We start from the raw sequence: 25,810 nt of genomic DNA, 5'->3' as shown, positions 1-25,810 counted from the left end.
GTTAGTACAGTAGTTGTAGATGTGCTTTAGCGACCCCTACTGGGGGCAGTCGAAAGAAGACGCAGTCTCTTGTAGTTAGTAGGGGTTAGTTCACGAGTTCTGATTGGTCGGTTTCCTGTCAGTCATACTTACGTCACGTTGCTTTTGAGCAGAGCCGCGTCAGGACACCTCAATGGGACTGAAGAAGTCTTCATAAGTTCAACAACTGCGAGAGGAAGTGTCAGACACACATCATCCTCCTCCTCCTCCACACCACTGCTGACTACATGGGAACTTTTCTCGCGAGCTTTCCATAGGAAGTGAGCAGTTTGTAACTTTTCCCTCCGCGACCTTTTGGCTTCCTTTGCAGTTGAATCCTCGTGTAAATCTGTGTCCGGTTCTCAGCAGTAGTTTGCGGTGATGGCAGGCGAGCTGAGGCCCCGACTGTGCGTCCTGGAGAAGGGCAATGACGGCTATGGCTTCCACCTGCACGGGGAGAAGAACAAAGCCGGTCAGTTTATCCGCCTGGTAGAGCCTGGTTCTCCGGCCGAGCTGTCTGGTTTAATGGCCGGAGATAAGCTGACTTACGTTAACGGGGAGAATGTGGAGGGTGAGAGCCACCAGCAGGTCGTGTCCCGGATACGTGCTGTCACGGGCAGCCTGAAGCTCATCGTCGTGGACCCCGAGACGGCCGAGTATCTCAAAAAACACAACCTACCCTGCAGGAAGGAGTTCGTCAGGGACGGAGTGACGACGCCCGCAGACCAGCCGGACACCAGCGTCCAGGAGAGGAACGGCAATGGCACCGACAGCCCTGTCCCTGCCTCTGATCCTGTCCCTGCCTCTGATCCTGTCCCTGCCTCTGATCCTGTCCCTGCCTCTGATCCTGTCCCTGCCTCTGATCCTGTCCCTGATCCTGTCCACGTCTCTGCTCCTGTTCCTGTTCCTGCTCCTGTCTCAGCCTCTAACGGAGATATGGGGATCAACAACCTCAGCCTGAACTCCAAGGTAAATCTCCATCACATTAATGCTTCATTATCCCCTTTCTTTCCTCTATTTACTCTTCTGCCTTTGAACAAATGGGTGGCATCCAAATACCAGCTGCCACACTCCTGCCACCCCTCAAATGCCTCCTCTACCCTGACCTCAAGTCACACTCTTTCTGTGCATTGCATCTTTTGGCAAAGATTGCAGTTATGATTCAATATTTTTTTTTTTTTATATGATTCATTTAAGAGGTTTATTGTTTAAATGTGAAACTACCATCCTGATATCCCTATTCTATCAAATACACAAAGGAGAATATCATTTATCTTGCAAATGCCTTGTCACGTGAGACTCACAGGAGTAAAAATTGTGACGTAAAAGCTATATAAAGTCGTGATCAAATCTCTTTACACCTTGTGATACCCTGAAATGTTCATTATGACATTTGATATTTTGCTAAATTGGTATCCAAATTATAAGAAAAAATAAATTTTCTGTTACCTTTCCAGGCAGACTGATGAAACTGGATATTTATTATTCTATCCATAATTTCTATATTTATCTAATTATTATTATTTTGGCTTTGGCCCAGCATGAAATCACATCGTTTTAGATAGATATAGATCCAGATCTAGATCTAGATATCGTGTGCGCTCAGTTGTTCCAGCATATACCAACACTGTGTGTGGTAAACCTTTTGTATGCCTCTCATTTCTAGTTTCATTATAAAGACATTAACTCTATAAAATCTATTTACTCTGTGCAGCCCAACCATAGACTGAATCATTAAAAACACACCTTTAAACAGTGTTTCCAGGTGTTGCACAAAATCTACCGTAACAATCCAAAGGTGATGTCCAAAGTCTGCTTCATGTGAAGGACAAATATTTCAAAGTGTGGTGAAGGGAACTGTGTGTAAAGCAGCTTCTTACTGAATGTAAATAATTAATAAAGTTGTTAAATACTTTTTTTTTTTAAGTTTAACACAACTCGCCACCACAATAAATGTTAGTTTGTGTGTGATTAAGGAGTTGAGTGAAAGCGTTACTCCTCACCACTAACACTGCATAAGCTCATGCGGCCTTTTTTATTTTTAACTCCGTGTCTGATGCACATTTCGCTCGTTTGGCAGCCAGAGTTTCATTTCTGGTGTTTAGAAGTTGTTCAGCCAGAGTGACAATAAATGTTCCTGTGTGAGATCGCAGGCCACAAAATAGCAAAACAATGATTATGAGCTATTAATAATGATGTGGAGGATGTTTTGTGTCTCCTCCTGGGTAAGATCTGTGTTCACAGCCAGTCAAACATCGAGATACTTTTCTTCATCGAATTTGTTTTTTTTAACACACCCCCTGATGAAGCTTTGTGCATTCCTGGCTTCAATGAGCGCTTTACCCAGAAGGCTTTTCTTCAAGTCCACAAATAGTCTGACTGCTTCCCTGCTTCTAATGAAATTTGCCTATTAGGTGGTGGAATTCATTTATAAAGTCAAAGGTAGTTATAGAAAAAATTAATTTTTAATTAATTCAAATATTGGACTTGACTATGATTTTCAAAATTTCTTCAAATTAGTAAATAAGAAGTAAATAAAACAAGTCCTCTGGGTGTGTTATTCCTCTTATACTACAGCAGTTTGTAGGGACTGCTAACAGTTTTTCATGATATAAAAAAATAAGTGTCACTTTTTATCTATTTGTAGTTACATGTTATTTTGTGGACCGTCTGCAAAACAGGTTAGTTCCTATATACGCTCGTGCTGTTACAACTATAAAGTCATTCATTCGATACCCTCTGTTCTGTCGTTTGAAGTGACAGACAAAAAAATAAACTGTAGGTTGCCATGTCATCCTCTGTGCTAGAGACTCTCCCACACTTAAAGGATCGGTTTTACTGCCACTGAAACCAGAGACTCCTTTGTTTTGCTCGTAGGGAATGTTTTTTATATACAGTGCCTGTGTACATGTTTACTATAAAGAAAGATGTCTATAAGATTAATACATGTGCATTCATATAATTCTTGGAAATACAGTCTGAGCCACTGCCAAATAAAATAAAATTTTCTGACCAATCACAGTTGAGCATTCAACAATTTACTCAGTTTGGTGTTTCCAGACATTTATCTGGTTGTGTATTGCAGATGACAAGATACAGACATTAGAGAGATTAAGCTGCAAATGTAACCTTTGGACTCCCATATAAAGAATCTTCAGTTTGATAAAGATGTGTGCCGTGCTCAGGGGTTTTTCGAACCAAACTCTTACTGGTATTCTGTGGTACAAGCTTGAAGAATTTGCACAGCTTGTGCAATGAGAGTGGAAAGTGTCTTGGATATGTCTTTCCCAATGTTGTTGTTTTTTTTTTTTCCCCCTAGAGTCTAAATCTGCCATGAATATTGTTTTAGTGTTCCCTGGCATTTCTGAAGGATTAGTGTGAATTCCTGTCGATTCAGAACCTGGACGGCTGACAGAAAGCCCTTTTTAAGTCTTATTGCTAAAATCATCCTGAGAAATTACTGAAGCGACAGTGATATAAATCGTATGGCCTTTACTTTTTATGGTGAGGCCATGCTGTTAAAGATTTTATGGCATACCATATGTATTTGTTCCAGTGAGAAAATCATTATCTGTGTAGGTAAATTGATACCTTTTTTTTACTGTTGTAGCACAATAATCTGTTGTATCACAATAATCATGTACTTCTAACTTTCTAGGGGATTTCAGATAACACTACTGCCACTAGCACACAGCTGCAGGAATTGACATCGGTCCAAGTAGTATAACATTTATTACATTTTAGATTAAGCAAAGAAATTCTCTCCTGATTACAGAGATCATGAAGAGGCTGTGAAGCAATAAACAAATTCCAAGTGAACATATAGTGCTTTAGATATTCATTTTATTTTACTTTGGGTTTATAATTTTTCTCACTCCGTACGATCAGATCTGAATGTTTCTATATTAAAGTACGCTACGTAACTACTATACAAGTTTTTAACAAAAGAAAAACACAGGTTTTTCAAGGTGCCAATGCTGCATTTTTAAAGCCAACTCGGCAGAATTTAATGAGCAGCACTGGTTACTCTTTTACAGAACAACTGGATACGTATATGTTGCACTTGTTCCGATTCGAAGCAAATTTCTAACTAGAGTGTCTGTATCGCATACTGAGAAAGTGCAAAAGCGGTTTCTCACTGGCTTCTGATTTCGTGATTTCAAACCCCAGCACCACCAAGCTGCCAATGTTGGGCCTTTGAGCAAAACCCTCAACCCATAACCTGGCCATATGTATAAATGAGAGAATTGTAAGTTACTCTGAATGAAGGCATCTGCCAAATGGCCTGAATGTAAATGTAAAAAGATGCTCGCTTCACCCAGCTGTAAATGCACAATACACCGCAATTGGAAGGTTTACCATTTCAGGTAGCCACAGATCAACTATAGGTTTGGTATTTAAAAGTGGAAAGAGTGCAGTAGAAATAAAGGAAGAGAACAGAATAGTGTCTTGGTGCACATATATATATATATTTGTGCTTTCTTGCCAAGGACGAACATATCGCTAGCTTCAGGGACACGCCGATTTCATAATCATGTAGTTACTTGGTGGACACACTGTTCAACAACCAAAGAAAGAACGTACATTCCTGGGCAGAAAGAGGAAGTCCAAAATTGCAAAAAGTAAGCTTTTTAGGGTCTTGGAGAAATATCAATCTTAAAATGATTTAGAATCCGTAGAATTGGATGTCGTTATTCCGATTTTATCTTTATGTGCACAAAGACTGTATATAAATGTGAATTTTTCACTCGTTCTATTCTTTCCCCAAACAGTTCACTGCAGTAAAACAAGCAAACAGTGACTCTGGAGGTTTCACAAGTGTTTGTTTGACTTATCACGCTTAATATTTTGGCAGTTTCAAAAACCAAAAGTGTGTGTGTTTAAACATCATTTATACATGCACACATTTAATTCTCCATTTAAAAAGACATGTGGTGGCCCTGGGGTATAATTAAGCCAGTCTAAGCTGATTGTAAGCTACACAGCCATTAGATAACAATTTAATGAGAGTATACAAGTGATCACCAGGCTACATTCACTCTCAGACTTCCCTGAAGTTACATCTAGGATTAATAGTACACAAGTGAAAGTTTGACCCATCTGTAGCATTGTATGTTCACACTTCATCCATGCAATTACTGGAGTGTTTTTTGAAGTCCTCATCATCCATGAATAACTTCTTTGTTGTTGGTTTTCTCTCAAGCTTTTGCATTTTATGCTTTTTTTCCCCGGATCATTCAAATGTGAAGCCTGTGAATGGGCCATCCTCTGAGTGGCTGTCCGTTTAACTCGCTCTAAAGCCCCCTTTGTTTAAAGCCAACCCCAGTGGGGTGCTATTTGCAAACTGAGATGAGTTTTTGTTGTGGAACTTGCTGTGGCACACACACACACACACACACACACACACACACACACACACACACACACACACACACACACTTCAGTGTTGTTCAGCCATTTCTTTTTGGCCTTATTCACAGAACAATATGAGCGATTTGAAGTAATGTGATGTAAAAAAAAAGTGTGTGTTTTGTATCATGTTCCTCGTATTATATTGAGGAACCGTTGTCTAATTCGATTAGTAAAAGAAGGGGATTTGTGCTGCTGAACCTGAAAGGAGAATGAAGTTGAATGTGAATCATTCCAGAACCCGAATATCTTAATTACCGGCAAGGAAAATCTTCCGTGTTGTAATCATTTGTCCTGATGCTTTGTAGACTGATGGAGCCAGCTTATAAGAAGTGGTGCTTCTTATAACATCAGGACAATTCCTCAGAAGATTCTTAATTAAGTAGATATAAAGGGAGTTGTAAAGAGGGCCTACTTTCAGCAAGATTATAAGCTTAAAGCTGAGTGAAAAGAAAAAGAAAAAGAAAACTCACTAATCACTTGAAAGGAGCTACAGAAAAGCATTTTCTTTTTTTTTCTTCTTCTTCTTTTTTTTCCTTCTTCTTTATTTAGCTATTTGGCAAAACAAAATTCATTATAAAGTAAATTTTAAAATTATGAAACAAGCTTAGTGTGTTCAATTCGAGTTAGGTGTCACAACACAGTTTTGCCATAGAGGGGGGTGTGTGTGTGTGTGTGTGTGTGTGTGTGTGTGTGTGTGTGTGTGTGTGTGTGTGTGTGTGTGTGTGTGTGTGTGTGTGTGTGTGTGTGTGTGTGTGTGTGTGTGTGTGTGTGTGCATGCGCAGGAGTTGATGCTCTTTACAGCTCTTCTCTGTGGTCACCAATGTGCTCAATGTGCAACCAATTGTAACATTTCAACTGAAGAAGTGTGAGTGTGCAGCAGCTGCTGAAGGTTCTTCTAGATGAGAGGGAGGGAAAGACAAAAGCGTATTTAAAAAAGAAAAAAAAAAAACACCACTTCCTGCAATACATGGTTAGTGTTTTCCTGCCAGTGAAGTGTTTGTTTTCAAAGACAGAAATGAGCAGAGAAAGAAGCAGGGCGTCACTCATATTTTTTTATGTGTCTTCAGTCATAGTTGATGTTTGGTAAATTTGTATAACAATCTCAAGTGCCATGTAAGCTACCATTTGCTTATAATGTTGTTGAAATGGTTTATAACTCTTGGAGGCAACACCAGATATGAAAATTTAGTCCTTTGTTTCCACCCCAATTTGAATCTACTTACATAAGCTACAAGTTGAAACTAACCACAGAGCAGATCATTAGAGCAGATCATTAGGGCTGAAAGTGAGCTATAAATTCATTAACCTTTGCCATGATGATTAGGGGTGAAGCCTTTCACTCAATGATCTTGTTTCTCCACACTTTTCTTTTTTTTTTTTGAATGTAGAACTGGTTTATTTTTGCAATAAATATGCAAAATTTTTCCAGATTTTCCAGCATGGTATAAAAGCAGCACAGTATTTGCAGTTGGTTAGGTTACGAGTTAAAAAATAAACATGTACGATTTTAAACGAGGTCATACTGTTTCAGATTTAGGATAGTAGTTGACAAAATGCTGATGAAGTCATGTGATGCCTTGCCCTAGCAACAGCTTTTCTTTTATTTATTTATTTTTTGTATCCAGCCCTGTGGCTGAAAATCATTTCGGGGAAAATTCTAATGAAACACACCCAAGTGAGACCGTAGGAAGTAATGTTTAGAAACCTAAGCATTTGGACACGCATTTTGATTTGATATAAATATGACACAGTCACTAGTCACAGGATTCCAATTCCCCAAACCCTCATTATATCTGCTCTGTTTTGAATATATGGGATTATATATAGGAATGTATGGGATTAGTGATGTATATATGTGTATATGGTTTTGGCTCTGATGGAGGAGTCTGAGTCTGAAATCCCTCTCCAGAGAGCGCAAATGTATTTTGCTCGTGTGGCTCCAAAATACCAACGACATCATCAGGATTCAAACCCGCAATCGAACTCTTTTGACACCATCCAGGAGGATCGGCTCACTTCAATTCACTTGCGACTAATTAATAAACTAGTTCAGAGCCTCGCTCGACTTGAATTGGTTGTGTTAGTGCAGGGGAAACACTGAATTGGGCAGGAGAGGTGTTTCTTCACTATTGGCTTGTTTAGGAACAAAGAGTGAGATGAGTGAGCTCACGTTTCGAGTTTGCTTTGAGGTATTCAGGTATTTTATCTCTTAACAGCTCAGTTGAATTTAAATAGATTTAGAAACCTAGAATAGAAACCACCAGGGCAGTGGTTCGACTGGTTCTCAGCTGACATGCTGTACTTCGCTGCCGTCAGCTTCGGGAGAAGAACAGGGAGTAACACATGGAAACTTTTGCTACAAAGGTAAATAATGTATAATAAATGTAATGTAGGGCGTTTGAAAAATCCCCCTTTTTAACACGTCCCTGTTGCCAGGCCAAAATCATGTATATTAGTGTGTCATTACATTTAATTTGACATCCTACTGACCTGAACACTAAAAAACATATTAATTATAGATTCAGCAGAACCATTTACCCAGATCTTCTTGGCTGTTGTTGCTTTTATTAGCTCAGGATAATAGTTATTTCTTTCAGGTTAACTTGGCTTGAACCCCACAGAAGGGAATCTTTTAAAGCGGCACGCCTTTTCATTGTGAAACTTCCACGGCAGGATCATAGGCTCCGGACAGACAATGCGTCTGTTTCTAAAGCCCATTATAAACCAAACCTCTTCTCATGAGCACTAGAGTAACATGGCCTACAGGATGTGAAAAGGTCAACTCGAGACTACGCAGGGTGTAGGTTTCTGTGTATTGTACGTGTACAAATTTTGTTTATCTTATCAGTAAGCGACATTTTTCAATTTAAGGTCGTGTGTTAGCGAGGGGAAGATTCAGTCGGGTGAAACAGCAAGACACTCAATGATCAGGCTGTGTATCGGTCTTTAAATTCTGCCTCATTCGTATATCAAAATGTAAAGAGCCTACTTGTGTCACTTTTATGTAAAAATAAGATGTTTCCGGTTCCTTTTCCTTACTGATTTTTCGTTTTCCTAACTGATTATGTTGCGGCACTAAAACAGGAGTTGCAGTGTGTTCAGGGAAGCGTGGGCAGTTCCACCAAAACAACAAAACGTCAAAAAGGAAACAGCACTTCAGTGACCCACCCAAAAGGACAAACACCTCTTTTAAAAGCCCCAAATGTGTGACTTTTGTTTGTTATCTGGGTAATAATAGCATATTGTATCTTGCTAAAAAATTCATATCTTTAAAGCATTTTTTAAAATATATGTATTCGTTATGAAACAAATTAAGTCAAATATATTAAGTCTCCCTTCACTTTTTTTTTTTTTTTACACTGTCCACAATCAGAATATAAACAAATTCTGACAAATAAATGAAAAATATCCAGGTGTCCAGGCATCCAGACCCTGTCTGACCCTCTATATAGCAGTACAAACTTATGTTTGATATATCATTACACTCTGTAAACTTCTCCACCCAGGCATCTCTCCATTATGACTTCACTTACATAAGCATTCCAGAGCAACACATAGCAACATTATTACTCTATAATACGTGAGTCATTGTGAAGTAATACCTTTCCTAACCTTCCCTAATAAAAAGATTTTTATTTCTTTATTTTCATGAAAGCCACTTGAATTCCTTCAGTGAAACCTGCTGTTGCTTATTGCAGCACTGATAAGCTCTCGAGACTTTATCCAGAATATCTTATCACATGCACATGGCGTGGCACCTTTTATCATGATACCTGTGGTATCAGAGGTCCTCTCCTGAGAGTGAATGGACGTCGGCTTCAGGAACGTCCACTGGTTCAGTGTGCGACTGTAATAATTATAACCATTAATTGGTATATAATGGATTCCGTTTAATTGTTAGGGGGATGGAATTCAGTCACTGCGTGATGAACTATAAATCATTTTCTTAGCCAAAGGTTTTGGTCTGTTTTTAACTGAAACAGAATGCATTATGAAGATTTCTACTGCAGTGTTTATCAACCAGCAAATCCCTTGTGTTTCATGCCTTTTTGCCTTAAACATAAATATGATCAGAAGATATTCATAAGCATAAAACCAGGATATGTGTAAAAGAATGAATGAACACCTTTGTACCCCACAAAATACCAACGCGTTTTGCTACGTGTAACTTTGTTGCAAAGTGAATATTGATTATTACAGCTATTGAACATCTGCAGTAAGAGGTAATTGGGTTTTTACAGCATTGTAGTTCAACTTTGGCTCATTGCTCAAGGTATTCACTCATTCATCCTTTTTTCATTCATTCATTTTCTTCCGCTTATCCGTAATTCGGGTCGCGGGGGCAGCAGTCTAAGCAGGCCCCCGCCTTCGACTGCTGCCCAATCCTCACAGCACCGTCCCTTACGGTCCCTCCTGCAGGTGGTGAGCCCACGGGAAGGCGGCCCCACGTCACTCCGACGTCACGGACCTTGATATTTCCCTCGTAAGGGACCCCCGGAGCATAAGGTATATTGTCTTAATTCCCCAAGGTTACTGAGGTCCTGTTGATGACATCGCAATTTCAAAATCCTTCATAAATATAGCACATGCAGGCCAAATGCCATGCAAGCACCTTCACTTTCTATTTAAGAGCCCACTCTTGAGATGACTAGAGCAGAGCAGTTTATTGCTTGCTGTTCTCTGTTTAAACGTCATTCCTGCTGCTTTCAGGGCATCCTGCAACTCCTTTTCAGTTATCATTCAGCCTTTTTACGTTTGTTCTTCTTATTAGTTTGAGAGCGTGCTGTGAACTTTGGTCTAGCATACATGTTTTGTGGGGTTTATTTATGGTTTCATGCAAGTGCATTTTATGGAACCACCCATGTTGACGGAGGGGTTTAAGGTATTTTCTTTGGCTGTGTGGCTTTTTCTTTTTAAATGTTATATAATAATCTCTCAGGAAGGACCTTCAACACTATTGCTGCTTGTGTAAAATTCTCCCAACCATTTGCAAACTTTGTTTTATAATTTAAATAATGGCACTAGGTGCACAAGAATGTTTTATCAGCATTTCTATTTTATTTGTGTTGTGTTTAGACATATATTTTTGATACTGTCTGAATACACTTTTTATGTTGTTTTATGAACCAATATTCCTGTTTATGCTTAGAAATAAAACAGAAATGTGTTCCAAAAAAGTTTACAAAGAACCAACCGAAATGTCTGATTAGAGAGATATATATATATATTTTTTTATATACGTTTAACTATAATACAGTTCTTGTAAATGTGTGCTATAAAAGTATCAAGAACTCTGCATTCATTCCTTTTTTTAGTAACCGCTTTATCTTGGTCAGGGTCACAGTCGAATCTGAACCAATCCCAGGAAAACTGGTCAAAGGCAGGAACACACCCTGGATGTGACACACACACACACACACACACACACACACACACACACACACACACACACACACACACACATTGACATGTCAGGTTAATTTTAACCAATTCATCTTCAAGCATGCTTTTGGAAGGTGGAAGGAAACCCGAGAGCCAGGCGGAAACCCGCATGGTCATGAGTATAGAACATGCTCTGCTGCCCCACCATACTGTTATAAACTCCACTGAAAAGATCAACTAGCTATTATGTTATTATATACTAATATACTATTTATCACAAATGTCAACCTTTTCTAATATTTCATAACGGTTACAGGAGATCTCTCTATGCATGTAATATATTAGTTTGCACTCTCACTAAGAAGCCGTTTTTTCTAGATCGTGCGAGAAGTTCATTTTGAGGGCAGTTTATCTCCATCAAACTTTTTCTCAGCTTTATAATATCGAGAGGCTTTCGTGTTACAAACACTGTAATGTTACAACATGTTTCCTGTTGCCCAAATGGAATTCTTTAACTTCTTTTACATTTAACCATGTCACATCATGAAATGCCACCTGTATCCACTTGCTCAGAGACCCCAGATCCTGATCTAATGCTCTAATGCGACATATGGCCTAGTGGATTATCTGTGCTAAGCAGGTAGCTTTGCAAAGTGGCCTCTCACTTCCTGCACATCCTTTTTAAAAAAAAAAAAACACAAAAAAAAAACGCTTGTGTTGTTTCCTGTGCAGCCTTTTCTCGTTTCATTTGAACTGAGATAAGTTGGTCAGATCTTCATTTGACTATTAAGGCTTGTGGCCAGATTTTTCCCTGTGCTCTTCCTGAAGCAGGTACACAGAGATCCAGTGCTGAATGGGGGAGATTAGTAATCTTGTTTAAGCCTAAACACCAGCTCCCACGCTAACCCTGTTTTGCTGTATGCACACTCGCACTTATTTGAGCCTGGTTCATTATCCGCTGTGTAGGCAAGCTGGGGGGTGGGGGGGGGGTGGAATAGTCCTGTACACAGTGTTTAAACAGCTTTGTTATAGAAAACCTCATGAGCTTGACAGATTTTTAGAGTTTCGTTCACACAAAATAGCATCAATGCTGAAATTCACAATATGATCAATGTACAACTCGTATTGTGCCATAACTAGCGTCAACCTCTTTAAAGAAAGGAACAAACACACAAAACCTGCTGGCTAATTAACCAGAGTGGGGAGATTCGTTTTACGAGCATTTCGTGACTAGCTTTTGTTAAGGGATATTATCCTATGTTAACTGGTAGCTTGGTTAAGGATTTTTTTTTTTTTTTTTTTTTTTTTTTATTTCCACATGATAGCTAGTTAGCTGCATTCCCTGAATAAAACTTTCCCCTCTAATTTTAGAGTAAGCTAAAATTGTTGTGTCCTGTTGCTAATCTCTTTCTTTTGTGTTTTTAAGACAATTGTAAAACTGCTCCAGTTTCCTTTTTCCCTCACTCCTCAGTACTATGTATGAATGAACAGCGGGATAGTTTACCACCTAGGAGAGATGTAAGCACATCTTTTGTAGCTGTATGACTAGACACATTTTCGGATAAAAAAAGGGGTTAAAGGGATAAGAGGTTTCAAGGCGTTATTATTAAAAACAAATGAAATATATACTTATTGCTCTGAATTCATTATCGCATATTGATGATCAGAAGGGAAAAATCTTTCTTGTCTGTCCTGAATGCGGCGTTTTTTTTTTTTTTGTACACTCTCCCTGGGGTGGGTAAAACTTGGCTCATATATCATCTGTCGCATTGAAAAAGGAAGTATAAATGACGAGGCAGATTCATTAGTTCACACTGAAGCGGAACGCACGGGAAGAGGTCGACCTTTCCAATGGTATATGATATATATTTTTTTGACTCGGTTTAAAAAAATAGTGTTTGTATTTTGTCTATTTTATGACCATGTTTTTTAATCTTCGAAAGACTTTTAACGTATGATGAGTGCATTTGTGTCAACTGAAACGTTGTGTAAAGTATAGCCTGTCTGTACAGTACTGTAGATCCATACTCTTCAATTATTTGCTCTTTTACTGAGTGCTGCCTTTAATTGTTTTTCCCCTGCGTTACATCATCTTCAACCTAACATGACAAATTTTTTTCACATTCCCATTGTACAGTGTACATGATCTCTGGATTTCCATTCCATCATAGATCTGGTTCCGCGTCATCGGTCAATCTTCGGTTCTAACAAAAAATGCATGTTTTACACTTGCAGGAATCGAACAATGAGCTTCGTCCTCGTCTCTGCCACATGAAGAAAGGAGCAACGGGTTATGGCTTCAACCTGCACAGCGAGAAGTCCAAATCAGGACAATATATCAGGGCGGTGGATGAGGACTCTCCAGCTGAGAAATCTGGACTTCGGCCCCAAGATAAAGTAGTGCAGGTACAATCCTCCCAACCTCCTCCCAACAGCTAGATAACACACAGGCACTCAGAACTCTAAACACACTTTCCTGTCACTCTGGCTTTAAAAAAAAATGATACTAAATTATATAATTTAGCAGTCTAGACCACAGTGTTTGGTTGGAAATAAAGTGAAAATTTCCTGTTGAAACATGAGAGGAAATAGCAGTTTAAAGCTTTGTCATAACCTCACATGTATACCATAATAAAGACTAAAGGCTCCGTTTGTTTTGAACAGCCTCTGAGGTCCTACAGAAGGGTTTGTAAATGAATCCCACTGAGCCTCAGAGCAGCACTGGTCAGTGTAAATGCAGACTCTCTGGGAGTGCAAAGATTAGAGCACGACTCGGCAGGGGTCCGATTGCCTTGCTTTTGTTATCACGAAGAATGTTAGCATGAAGAAACCAGGACCTGAATAATCCACTTAAAAACGGTGTCTAGACAGAGACGGAAAGCCTTGTGCAGGCCGGCGCTGTGATAATATAACCACTTTAAATTCATCCGTAATTTCATAAGATGTATTTAAATTTTCCAGACTGTTAAAAAAAAAAAAGAAAAAGAAAAAAGGAATAATTTGTCTTTGCAATGTGTTTTTGTTGTTTTGGCGAAAAAAATAACATTTCCGGTTTGACGTGTAACAGGTAAGTGATGATGTGTCCTACAATAAAGGATGCAAAACGCAAACACAAGCTCATTTTATCTATTTATCGTGAGGACAGGGTGGAGAAGGTTTCGAATTAGAATCTTTTTAATTTGGATTTAATTTTAGTTTTAGTTTGAATCTCTTTTGTCTCAAAAAGTTTGTCTCAGGGAGATTTTTCCTCTTGCCACTGCCTTCTCTGGATGAATTTGTATTTTCTTTGTAGTGACCTAAAGTTTGTAATGTAGCTTTCCTGGTTAAAGTATTGAGTAATGTAGTCGCATACAAACCTTGCTTGTGTTTTTTCAGGGCTTGATGCCAGTGGTCAGTGACCTGGGGATTGTAAGAGCCATCTGGCACATGGTCCGGCTCTGGATTTGTGCCCTACTTCTCTCTGTACATCTCTAATTAAAGCACCCCTCACCCCATCCTGATTACTCCCATCTAGATACATTCTCTAAACGAATTGGGTTTTCATGTTGGTCATGAATAATAGTTCAGCCTGTTTAACTAAAGACGTTGAATAGTTTATTTGTTAAGCCGTTTGATGACTCCCTATTCCCCTCTGCAGTGTCAGGCTTCTCTACATCCTGTTACGGAAGGGATTTCCATCTTAAAAGGGTCTTCTCTGCACTACCAAGAAGGAATAGTAATTCGAGCTTTGGCAATAGTTGAAGGAAGGAAAAGCTTTCACACTCTCGAAATCGTGTTTTTCCACCACTGACATTCCTGTTCAGCGCTCAGCGAGTACTCTTGGTATGGATATGATAATGTCAAGAAAGATACGAAATCTTGAGGTTTTCCTGAACTAGAAAATGAAACTGTATTCAGACTCAACATGTCTGACTGAAGGATAAGGAACCGATGATACAGTTTTGTCAAATTATATCTTTTTTTTTTTTTTTTTTTTTTTTTTTTTAACCAAGAACACACACAATTTTGTGCTCTTCAGCTATTTTTCCACTTCCTATTTATTAAACAGCCAAAGATTCAGCTAGTGTTTTTCAGCCTGCACTGGAATTGCACCGTCAGCACAATTTCGGCTTCATGAATATTGTGTTCTGTATGCTTGTACAAGAGTGAGCGTGTGTGTGTGTGTGTGTGTGTGTGTGTGTGTGTGTGTGTGGGTACAGAATAGTGAAGGCCCATGTGAAGGCCGCAGGCTGTTGTTTGCTCGCTGTTCTTTAATAGCCTGGGAAATGGGAGGCTGGGATCGGGCATTCCAGAGAGCCCACTCCTCTGCCCTCACTCTCCTACATGCACATTCCTCAACACTGAGACAAGACCACAGTGTTTCCTCAGGTGTCTCCTCTCACACAGTGGTCTCTGCTGCCTCCAGATCCACAGAGCTGAACAACACATCGAGCTTCAGCCCTCTCTATGTAGTAGCCCCCATCATTTAGCCTGATTTCTGGTCTTTAATTTGTATAATGCTTTTACATTGTCGCAAAGCAGTATTATTGAAATATATACACTCAGGATATCAGTTTTACAGTTACGAATGTATCCCAGCAAGCTAGAAGCAACAGTGGTAATGGGAAAAACACCCCCTTAGAAAAAGTATGGTAGAAACCTTGAGAGGAACCAGACTCAGAAGGGAACCGTTCTCATCTGGGTAACAGTGGATAGTGTGGTAGCTTAGTGGACGTTGGATCCGAAGGTCACGAGTTCAAATCTCAGCCTGCTAAATACCATAAATGTAAATGCAGTGTAATTATAAGTGATTCTCATCTATAAATGTCTACTTGGCTGGATGTGTAGCCTGGGACTTCATTATAGTTTTAACTGTCAGGTCTGTTTTGAATTGTTCACTAAATAAGACTTGATAGCAATTTTCTTTTCTTTTCACATTTTTTTTGACATTTTTAATAATAAAAAACAAATAATAATTTAGTCCTGAAAGTTAGATTATTCTGTATTAGAGACTTGATTATTTATCCCATAAAATCCTCTACAAAAGGCTGAATAGCTTATGTTTAGCTTTTCTTTTCTTTTCTTTTTTCTTTTTAAATGCTAAACGTTTTTTGGGGGGTTTATAATTATTCATCCTCTATCCTCTGTAGTCAAGCCTCTGTATCTCTATCAGCTCTGTTAACTCTTCTGCCTCTCTGTATTGTGTTGCAGGTGAACGGTGTGCCTGTTCAGGGCTTGCAGCACTCTGAGGTGGTGGCCGCCATCAAATCAGGAGGAGATGATCTGCGGCTGCTGGTAGTGGATCCAGAAACGGACGCCTTCTTCAGCAGCTGCCAGGTTTTTCCCACTGAGGAGCACCTCACGGGTAAACGGCAAGCACATACAGATCATCATACAGATATATATATATATATATATATATATATATATATATATATATATATATATATATATATATATATATATATATATATATATATATATATGAATATATATATATATATATATATACTATACAGTACAGACCAAAAGTTTGGACACTCCTTCTCATTCAAAGAGTTTTTTTCATTTTCATGACTATGAAAATTGTGCTAAGCATCTCTGGGAACGTCTTCAAGACTGTTGGAAGACCATTTCAGGTGACTACCTCTTGAAGCTCATCAAGAGAATGCCAAGAGTGTGCAAAGCAGTAATCAAAGCAAAAGGTGGCTACTTTGAAGAACCTAGAATATGCCATATTTTCAGTTGTTTCACACTTTTTTGTTATGTATATAATTCCATATATAATTCCACATGTGTTCATTCATAGTTTTGATGTCTTCAGTGTGAATCTACAATTTTCATAGTCATGAAAATAAAGAAAACTCTTTGAATGAGAAGGTGTTTCCAAACCTTTGGTCTGTACTGTCTATATATATATATATTGATCGTGCAGATAAGAACAATACATTATTCGAATCTGTAAAGGGTCTTTTTTTACCACTGAACCTTAAGCTTTGAGTACTTACAGGCTGGCATTTCCCACACACACACACACACACACACACACACACACACACACACACACACACACACAGTGTGAGCATGCTGCTGTTTAAACATTAACTCCCAACCTCTATCTTGACGTGAGTATTAGTCAAAGTCAACAACGTTCTTTCAGCTCGTAGTCTTGGAAACTGAAGCCATAGCAACAAGCATGGCCTCAAACCCTACATATGTTTAATGGCAGATGGAAAGCGCTGTAGCAGTTTTTCTGTGTTTTCAGCCACATGTGACCAGCTGTTAATATGCCGTGATCTTAACATTGGACTTTGCTTATTGACCTGTTGGTTAATAGTTATCTATGCTGCATTGTCATACAGATGCTAAATGTTTAACTTGAAATAAGTCACTCATTTATTTGCAGACATTCTGTGTTTTACTATAATTATTATATACTATATTTATTATAACAGGATAACCTGCTGTTAGAGACCTAAATCAATATGGTGAAATGTAAATTCACAAAAAATCTATTTGTTTCCTAGATTAAGGTATACAGAAATATCAGTAAACCAAATATTATAAAAAGATCTAAAAATACTGTGACCGCTGTACAGGAATTACATTTGTAGTTGCTAAAATTGTAAATATTCCATTTTATCTGAACAATTTAGGTAGCCCTAAATGTAAATATGTCCACCAAACTAATTTTCTTAAATTTTTCCATCCGAATCCATGGTGCATGTGTTGACTGTGTTGTGTGCATGTATAGGAAGTAGTCTAATCTTCTTCCTGTTTGTTTTCAGGCCCCCTTCCTGAACCTGCTGCCAGTCGAGATGCTGATGAGAAGGTAACCGGCTTTTTAAATCAGCTTTTTTTCTTTTTTTTTCTTCAATTGTCTCCAAACAATATAGCAATTGAAAAGTGAATGGTAGTGATTCAGTCTATGCCACATGGCAAACTTGAGACTGCAAATCTAATTTGTTTCATTCAGCTTCGTTTCAGCTTGTAAAAAATATTATCGAAGCGGCTGTTCGACATTTTCACCCTAGACAAGTGCTATTCAAAATTCACAGCAGATTGTACAGTGCGAGTGTGCGAGTGTGCGAGTGTGAAAACGCTCGTTATAAGCAACACTTTTCTGCTGCTGCAAAACATAAAGAAATAAGAGAGATGTTTGCTGTTACTGTACAAACCCATGCAAGTTTTTTATGTTCTTTTGTAACATGATATATTTTCCTTTTTTGGGAAAACAAGTATACAGAATAGATAGGAGTAAAAATTAAGGAATGCACGGATATTTATTACTACTTGACCAAGAATTTTAAACGTTTTAAGATGAAATTGGTGAGGATTTATTGTTTATTTCTTGGACTATTGGTCCTCACTTTAACCAAAGTGAAATATGTTTATATAACATCTATCTATGTTATATAATATATCTCCTTTTTTACCTGAACACCAGTAAATTTGATGTGAATTCTAGGAACACCCGAGAACTGCATTCATCAGCACGACCTTATATAAAGTGATCTCATAGTGAATCATATTTTTTCAAGTTAAATGAAATCAAAAGCAAGCATAGATAAAAATGCTTTTCAGAGTAAATAGCAGCACTGGAGTAAACATATTCCCTTTTTACTCTCCTTATATATCAAACAAATGGAAATCATAATCAATGTAATGATTGCCATCTCTGAATTTTTCAAAGAATAATAGCTTTATTATTATTATTATTATAATTATTATTATTATAATAATAATTATTATTATTATTAGACTCTGTTCGGGGTTTATTGGTGTTGATCAGTAGAATACATTTCAATTTTGTAAACAAAAAAAAAAATGCTTTCGTTTCAAAGCTTCGAAGTGCTGCTGTGGTCCGGGCACAATGCCACTTAGACACTCGTGGTCTATGCTCTAATGTCTGCGCTGTGAGATGAGGTGGGTGCGGCACAACGCAAAAAAAAAAAAAAAAAAAAACGAAGAGAAAAATGTTCAGGACAAAGTCTTGGGGCGACTCTTCCGACTAAGCCAAGCCATTCTTTTTATTCTGTTACTCAGTTATAGAGGATTTGCCATTAGTGATTGTCGTCTCTGCTGCCTGCCATAAAGCATAACTGATTCATAGTGATGAATAAGATCATAAGATCACATAAGATCTTGTTTGAGTTGCTGAAGATGTCTGTAGCAGATGCATCCTTGCTTCATTCACCTTGTTTCAGTTTGTTTCAGTGTGTACATACATTTGAAATGGTATCCAAAAGACTGGCTCTGTTTACATGAATGTACTTAAATGATCTACGTTTACAAAATGTCACCTTTAAATAGTCCTCTTGCACAGCAGTACAGCGCTCCCAGCTTTCCTGCCACTTCTGGAATATGTCCTGGAAGTCTTCTTTTTCGAAGCGCGTCAAGCACCTTCTGATATTCGCGCTTGATCTGGTGTCGAAACGGCAACCTTTAAACCGGATCTTCATCTTCGGGAAGAGGGCGAAGTCCGCAGGGGCCAAATCTGGCGAGTAGGTCGGGTGCGGATTTTAGATCATGTGAATTATTCACCAACGATCATAATGCACGAGTTGCCGAATTGCATTTTGACATTTTCGGAGCTTGAGCTCGTTGAAGGTCTTCCTCATCTCTAGTCATCTTCCAGCGAAGTTCTTCCGTTCTTGAAGCGCGCATCGCCGTATGTCAAACGTATGTCATGTCAAACGTCTACCTTGCTGTCCATGATGAAATCGCAGACGTGGTAACGCACGTGGTCAGAATAGCATGAGTTAGCAGCATTAGTCTCGGAAATTTTTGATACCAGTAAAGATGTGAAGCCCAAAACACCGTTCTTCAGCAGGGACCTCCATCTCTGATCAGTTTTTATGTTGGAATGTCAGTCAAACTGAGTTATAGAGCTTTTCCTTCCAGTGAGAAGATCACATCCTCCAGGGTGGAGCAGGTCTAGACGCAGTTGGTCTCAGAAAGTTGTAATGTGATATAATGTTCATCACTGCATATCTGTTATCATGATATATGACACAGTAGACTTTCTGATAGACATTGATAACTATTTTTGTATAAAATGTTTACAATTTAGTCCTTTATTTTGTATAATGCACATTTTTTCAAGCCAACCTATTACTCGCTTCTTCTCCCGATTACATGGTCTATGTATCATGAAAATGCTTCAGTTATAATAACATATTTGTCACGTCTCACACGGAACTTGTTAGTATTTTCTTTAATTAACATTATAGAAAAGGTGCAGGGGTGGGATTTTATTTCACTCATGAGTCTCATCGAAACGGAAGAGGGGTATAATGTGTTACTGAAGGCCTGGTTTTGTAAGTGTATAAATGTGTTCGAGAACCCACTCGACCGTGGTTAAGGCAACACACTGTCTCAAAGGTCGTGTAATATTTCACACACTAAATGTTATGTAATTGTATTCCACCCTTAATATTTATCTACTAGTAATTCATTTGCCGTTTTGTCAGTCAGCGGTATTACTCATGTATTTTAAAGGCAGAACAGTACAGTGTGTTAAAATCAATCTCAAGGCTGCTCTCTAGTGGAGAGAGGAGAAGGGAAGAAGGGTAGCTGAGGCGTTCACTCTGGTCGTGATAGAAGTGAGGAATGCGTTCAATCACTGAGATCATTTCAATCAATAAACACGCGTCCTTAACTGTTCGATTCCACCCGATGATCGTGCACTTTTATGTCTTTTATCTGAATGTTGACGCATTAACCTTTTCCTTAAACATAGATCACGCAGCGCTGCTGAATTCTTACATCCGATTGGTCAGAAAAGTCTTTTATTAGAACATCAGGACTATAATCCACAGGTTTATGTAGTCGCTGTATATATTATTGTGCATCCACCACTTGAAGCTTTTTTCAGGAGAAGTTTACACTATATGGACAAAAGCTGGGACACCTGGCTTTTCCACCCACATGGTTCTTGTTTAGACTGTTCCCACAAAGTCGAAACACAGTTGTTGTTTTTTATATTGTAGCAATATATTTTTACTCCACTTGAACCCCCAAACCTGTTCCAGCATGATAATGTCCCTGTGCACAAAGCAAACGCTATAAAGTGTACATGTTTTGGAGTGCAAGTGTTTGGGTTGCCTGCTATAGAGCTCTGACCTCAACCCTACTGAACGCCTTTGGGATGAACTGAAACACTCACTGCACCCCAGGCCTCCTCACATCACCTACATCAGTACCTGAACACCCTTGTGGCTGGATTAGCACAAATCTCCCCAAATCTAGAGGAACATCTTCAAAGAAGAGTGGAGGTTATGATAACAGCAAATGGGGACTAAATGTGGACAAAACTTATAGTCAGGTGTCCACAAACTTTTGTCCATGTAGTGTCCAGGCTCAGTGTTTTCTAACAATCTTTGTAAAGAGAAAGTGTTCAGGATAGAAAATTTAACTTTGTTTAACATAAAACACTACATTTTTGTTTTGTCTGATGTATGTGTATAATGAGATTTTATGTGTTATAAACGTTGAAAGAAGAGGAAAAAAGATGAAAGTGGTCACGTTTGTGTTTGACATTAGGTTCAGGATAAATATATAGTCGGCAGTTTGGTGTGTTAGAAGAGAAATTAAACACATTTTTGATGGTTTACCTTCTAACCAATCAGAAATCAGAATTCAACAACATGGTTTAAAACTAAACCAACATGATATACACTATATTACCAATAGTTTGCGGACACCTGGTCATTATTACATGTGCTTTTTGAGCATCGCATTCCACATTTAGTCCCAATGCGCTTTTTTAATTCTCTCCACTCTTCTGGGAAGATGTTCCCCTAGATTTTAAAGGTGTGCTTTGTGTTCATCAGCCACAAGGGTGTGAGTAAAGTCAGGTACTGATGTAGGGGATGTGAGGAGGCCTGGGGTACATTTAGTGTTCACATTCATCCCAAAGCATAGAGTTTGCTTTGTGCACAGCGGCATCGCCATGCTGGAACAGGTTTCAAATGAACGCAAAATGTTATTATGCCACATCCATAGACGCCCTATACAATTGTGTAACTCCAATTTTGTGATAACAGTTTGGAGAAGAGTTACATGTGGCAGGAAAGGTCAGGTGTCCCAATACTTTTGTATATGTAGTGTATTTGAATGATATATTGGGGTGTGTACATGACGGCTGCTTAGTGTGTTGTGTTGTGATGTGTTGATGTGTAATGCAGGGAATAAATAAACCACCTTATTGTTATATAATATATTTTTTTCTTCTTTTCTTTTCTCTTCTTTTCTTTTCTTTTTTTTTTTTTTTTTCTTCTCATAGTCTCTTATTTTTCAGACTCTTTTATTTAATGCACAATGTCCGATCGGTTTACATTTCACTGCAAATTGTATTCTGCACATAACTGTGTTTGTGACAAATAACAATCTTGAATCTTGAATCTATTGTGTAGGTGAAGGAGGAAGAGGTTAAGGAAGCCAATCCTGCATCAGTGAGTCCCACTCCATCCAACGCTTCCTCCACTGCGTCGATCCCTGCTGAGATGGCCAGCGTTCCTGCATCACAGGTCAGTCTGACTATCACACACACACACACACACACACACACACCAATCAGCATACCCTGTAACGAGGCCGTATGTCCCGTATTAGTCATGTGACACTGATGCTGATGTGTTTGACAGGAGAAGGCCGAAGAGAAGACCCCGAGCGTAAATGCAGCCTCATCGCTGGACCTGAACATTTCCCTGCAGCAGGCTAAAGAGCGCGCCCACAAGAAACGCTCCAACAAAAAAGCGCCACCTATGGACTGGAGCAAGAGGAGTGAAGTGTTCAGCAATCTCTAAAGCAGCCGATTTCCATACCGCTCTCACACTTCTTTATTACTTCCTTTATTTATAAAGTTCGCACTCGTGTCTCGCTCATGAGGCCTGCGCCTCCGATTTTATACAGAAGGGATGCAGCAAAAAGAAACTGGATTAATGAGGCATGAAATCACATTAGAAATAATTGCTGGATTTCTTTATTTTGTCCCACAACTCCTGTTAGTCTTGTTTATACACACACACACACACACACACACCATTTAATGTCAGTGTTATAGTGCCACTTGTGTTTTTATTGATCTTTATAGACATTTTATGGAACTATGCCAGAAATCAGATGTATGATGTACAGTGTAGATGTAATTCATGCCCAATTCCTTTCCTCTTAACAAAGGTATCAGCACCACTGATTGTTTGTTATACTGCACCTGCACCTGCCCAGCCGAAATGACTTAATCTTCCAAGTGATTTTAATCCCCTTTTGATATTTACTGTTTTGAAGACAGTAATCCCCCGCTGTACCACGGTTCGAATCTCACGCCACGGTTTATCATGGAATCGTGTTTGCCACATAACTAATGAGTTTGGCTGATTTTTCCGGTCTCTCGCGGATAACATGATAGACCAAAAAACTTATAGGGAATTGTTTTTATGGAATTTTATGTTAAAATAATGAAATGTATTAATACAAATATAATAATCAATTATAAAATGAAGTAAAATGTTAATACAGTACAGTACTGTATACATTAAATAGCATTTTTTTGGTGGGGTCTGTTTATTATGGGTGGTTTTGGAGCGTAACCACTGCGATGGGATTACTGTATTCCTTTTTGAAGCTTTGTGGTGTGAAAGTTTCTCTCGGCCTCTCTCTGGTTTTTATTTTTTATTCTGAGTTGTAAATCATAAATTATATGGTGAAATCCCAAAAAAATGGAGCTAATCACTTGGACTAACATGGAACATGTGGTTAGTTTTCTGACTGAAGGCACTGTTTTTCTTGTTGTTGTTTTGTTTTTGTTTTTTGTTTTGGTTTTAGTTCAGATGAGATTTGTGTCATTTAGTCCCAGTGATCTAATAATCACATTCATACTCTCCTACTAACGCAATATAAAGCAGCACATTGTACTTATGATAAAAGAGCTTCGATTTTTTCTTCCCCCCACAACGTCATCGCCTCGTTTAAATATTTTCACCTTTGCGATTTATGTCGGGTTTAGAATTTGTAGTCCGTTGAATGAAAAGAATTTTTATGAACATTCCTTTGAAGAAAACCACTGTCTTTAGCAACTTTTAGCTGAAAGCTCAGTCTAGATTTGGCTGAATATAAAAGAAATAAATAAGAAAATCACACAAATGTGTCTCTATTTGAGTTTCATTTGTAGCTCTACAGTATTAAATACACAATTTATGAATGATCCCATCATGCAGCATTCAGCAGGAAAAATCTAATCTAATCGAATTCCTGTTTTCTTTCTGGAAACCCAGTCTGGACTGAGTGCTGAATTTCACAACAGATTACTGATTTCTTCAATCAGGCACAGACATGATGTATCTTCATACAAAAAGTACTGAATGCATTTGTGCAATTGTCAGAAAGATTATACATTTCTTGCCCAATATGGCAAAGATTTTTTTTAACAGCACATTACTAGTAATCAGAGGTGGGAAGTAATGAAGTACAAATACTTTGTTATTGTACTTAAGTAGATTTTACTGGTATCAGTACTTCAGTTCACTATTAATTTTTTGAACAACTTTTTACTTTTACTCATTACATTTTTTACACAAATATCTGTACTTTCTACTTCTTACATTTTTTAAACAGACTTTTTAGTATAAATCTATTTGGTGACATGATCAATATATTTTCTTCTCATTGCTTGCAGTTTTCAGCCCATCAGCCTATTTCCTGTCATTGTGGGGGTTTTCAATCTACCACTGGTGCATCATTTCCTGGCTCTCACACACCACAGATGTAGACTAGTTCTGAAGCTAATAATGTGCAGGCAAAAGGCAACAAGAAATATGGGGTTAACGTGGATGAGACAGAGGGAGTCAAGTCAAGTTTATTTCTATTGCGCTTTCCACAACAGACATTGTCTCAAAGCAGCTTTACAGAATTTAACAGTTAAGGTGAATGATGTGTATTTATCTCTGATGAGCAGCCGTGGTGACTGTGGCAAGAAAAAACTCCCTTAGATGTCATGAGGAAGAAACCTTGAGAGGAACCAGACTCAAAGGGGGAATCCATCCTCATTTGGGTGACTTTAAGAGTGTGATTATAGTCTTTAAACAATACAGAACACTGGAGAGTGAGAACTAACGTGAGCACTGGAGTGTAAGATTATGAGTAATGTTCTTTCTACAGTCCTATACAGTCATTGTGGTTATAAAACTAGGAGCTACTGAGCAACTCATAAAATAGCTCAGTCTGTCAGATTATCACAGATCCAACACCAGCTTCTCCATGCCAGAGCCCTTAAACACTAAAGGAGGTCCAGCGTTCAAACTCAACATTAAGTGGGATCCAGTTGTCACTGGTACGAGTCAGTGATGTGAACATGAGTGAGAACAGAGAAATTCCTGATCACCTGATCATCATCTTTTCTCTGCTTGTGTTCTATATGGTGGATGTTCAGCCTGGATACATTTATTAGGAAACAAAATTCTATTGTATCGATATATTCATTAAGGCTGTCAAAATGATCGCGTTAACGCAAATGAGTTTTAACGGCACTCGTTTTTTTAACGCGAGAAAAAAAATGCAGCGCGCATTTCTGTTTGACCATTTCTATTTATTCCAAATATAAATACATATAAAAGAGGCGAAATAATAAACCTTCAGCGCAACACACGTTTTTTCACGACGTCCTTTCTTTACTCGGGTATAACAAATATATATAAACTCCACCGTAAAATACATTTTAATCGCTACACATTTGTTTTACTGATGCGCGAAGTCTCACATCTGCACCAGAATCCGCCATGATGCGCACAATTAACCCTCTGGGGTCGACAGACGCACCAGCGCGTTTTGTGGCGTTTTTTGTTCCTCATAATCCCGAAACAAACTTAAATTACAGTCTTTTTGGTCGAACAGATAAGAGCAATACATCATTCGAATCTGTACAGAGATTACCTTTATTTGTATACACTCATATTAACAAAACGCTTTTGTAAAATAAAGAAAACAGACGGGGGGCGCTCTCTGTTGTCTCTATCTACAT

At 38.5% G+C, this 25,810-nt stretch overlaps 1 protein-coding gene across 1 annotated transcript; it reads left to right on the top strand.

Annotated features, from left to right (window-relative positions):
* The first annotated feature begins 135 nt into the window (after positions 1–135).
* On the top strand, positions 136–23,937 carry nherf1a (NHERF family PDZ scaffold protein 1a). Its single transcript, XM_083555828.1, has 6 exons — positions 136–987; positions 13,048–13,218; positions 16,003–16,156; positions 17,580–17,623; positions 22,209–22,322; positions 22,440–23,937. The coding sequence occupies exons 1-6, from the start codon at positions 400–402 to the stop codon at positions 22,599–22,601; spliced, it is 1,233 nt and encodes a 410-aa protein (XP_083411954.1). The 5' UTR covers positions 136–399; the 3' UTR covers positions 22,602–23,937.
* The last annotated feature ends 1,873 nt before the right edge of the window (positions 23,938–25,810 follow it).

This window comes from Silurus aristotelis (genome assembly GCF_946808225.1).
Source record: "Silurus aristotelis genome assembly, chromosome: 12".
In the NCBI taxonomy this organism is placed as follows: Eukaryota; Metazoa; Chordata; class Actinopteri; order Siluriformes; family Siluridae; genus Silurus; species Silurus aristotelis.
The sequence above is the reverse complement of the archived record's forward strand: the minus strand, read 5'-3'. Positions and strand labels throughout refer to the sequence as shown.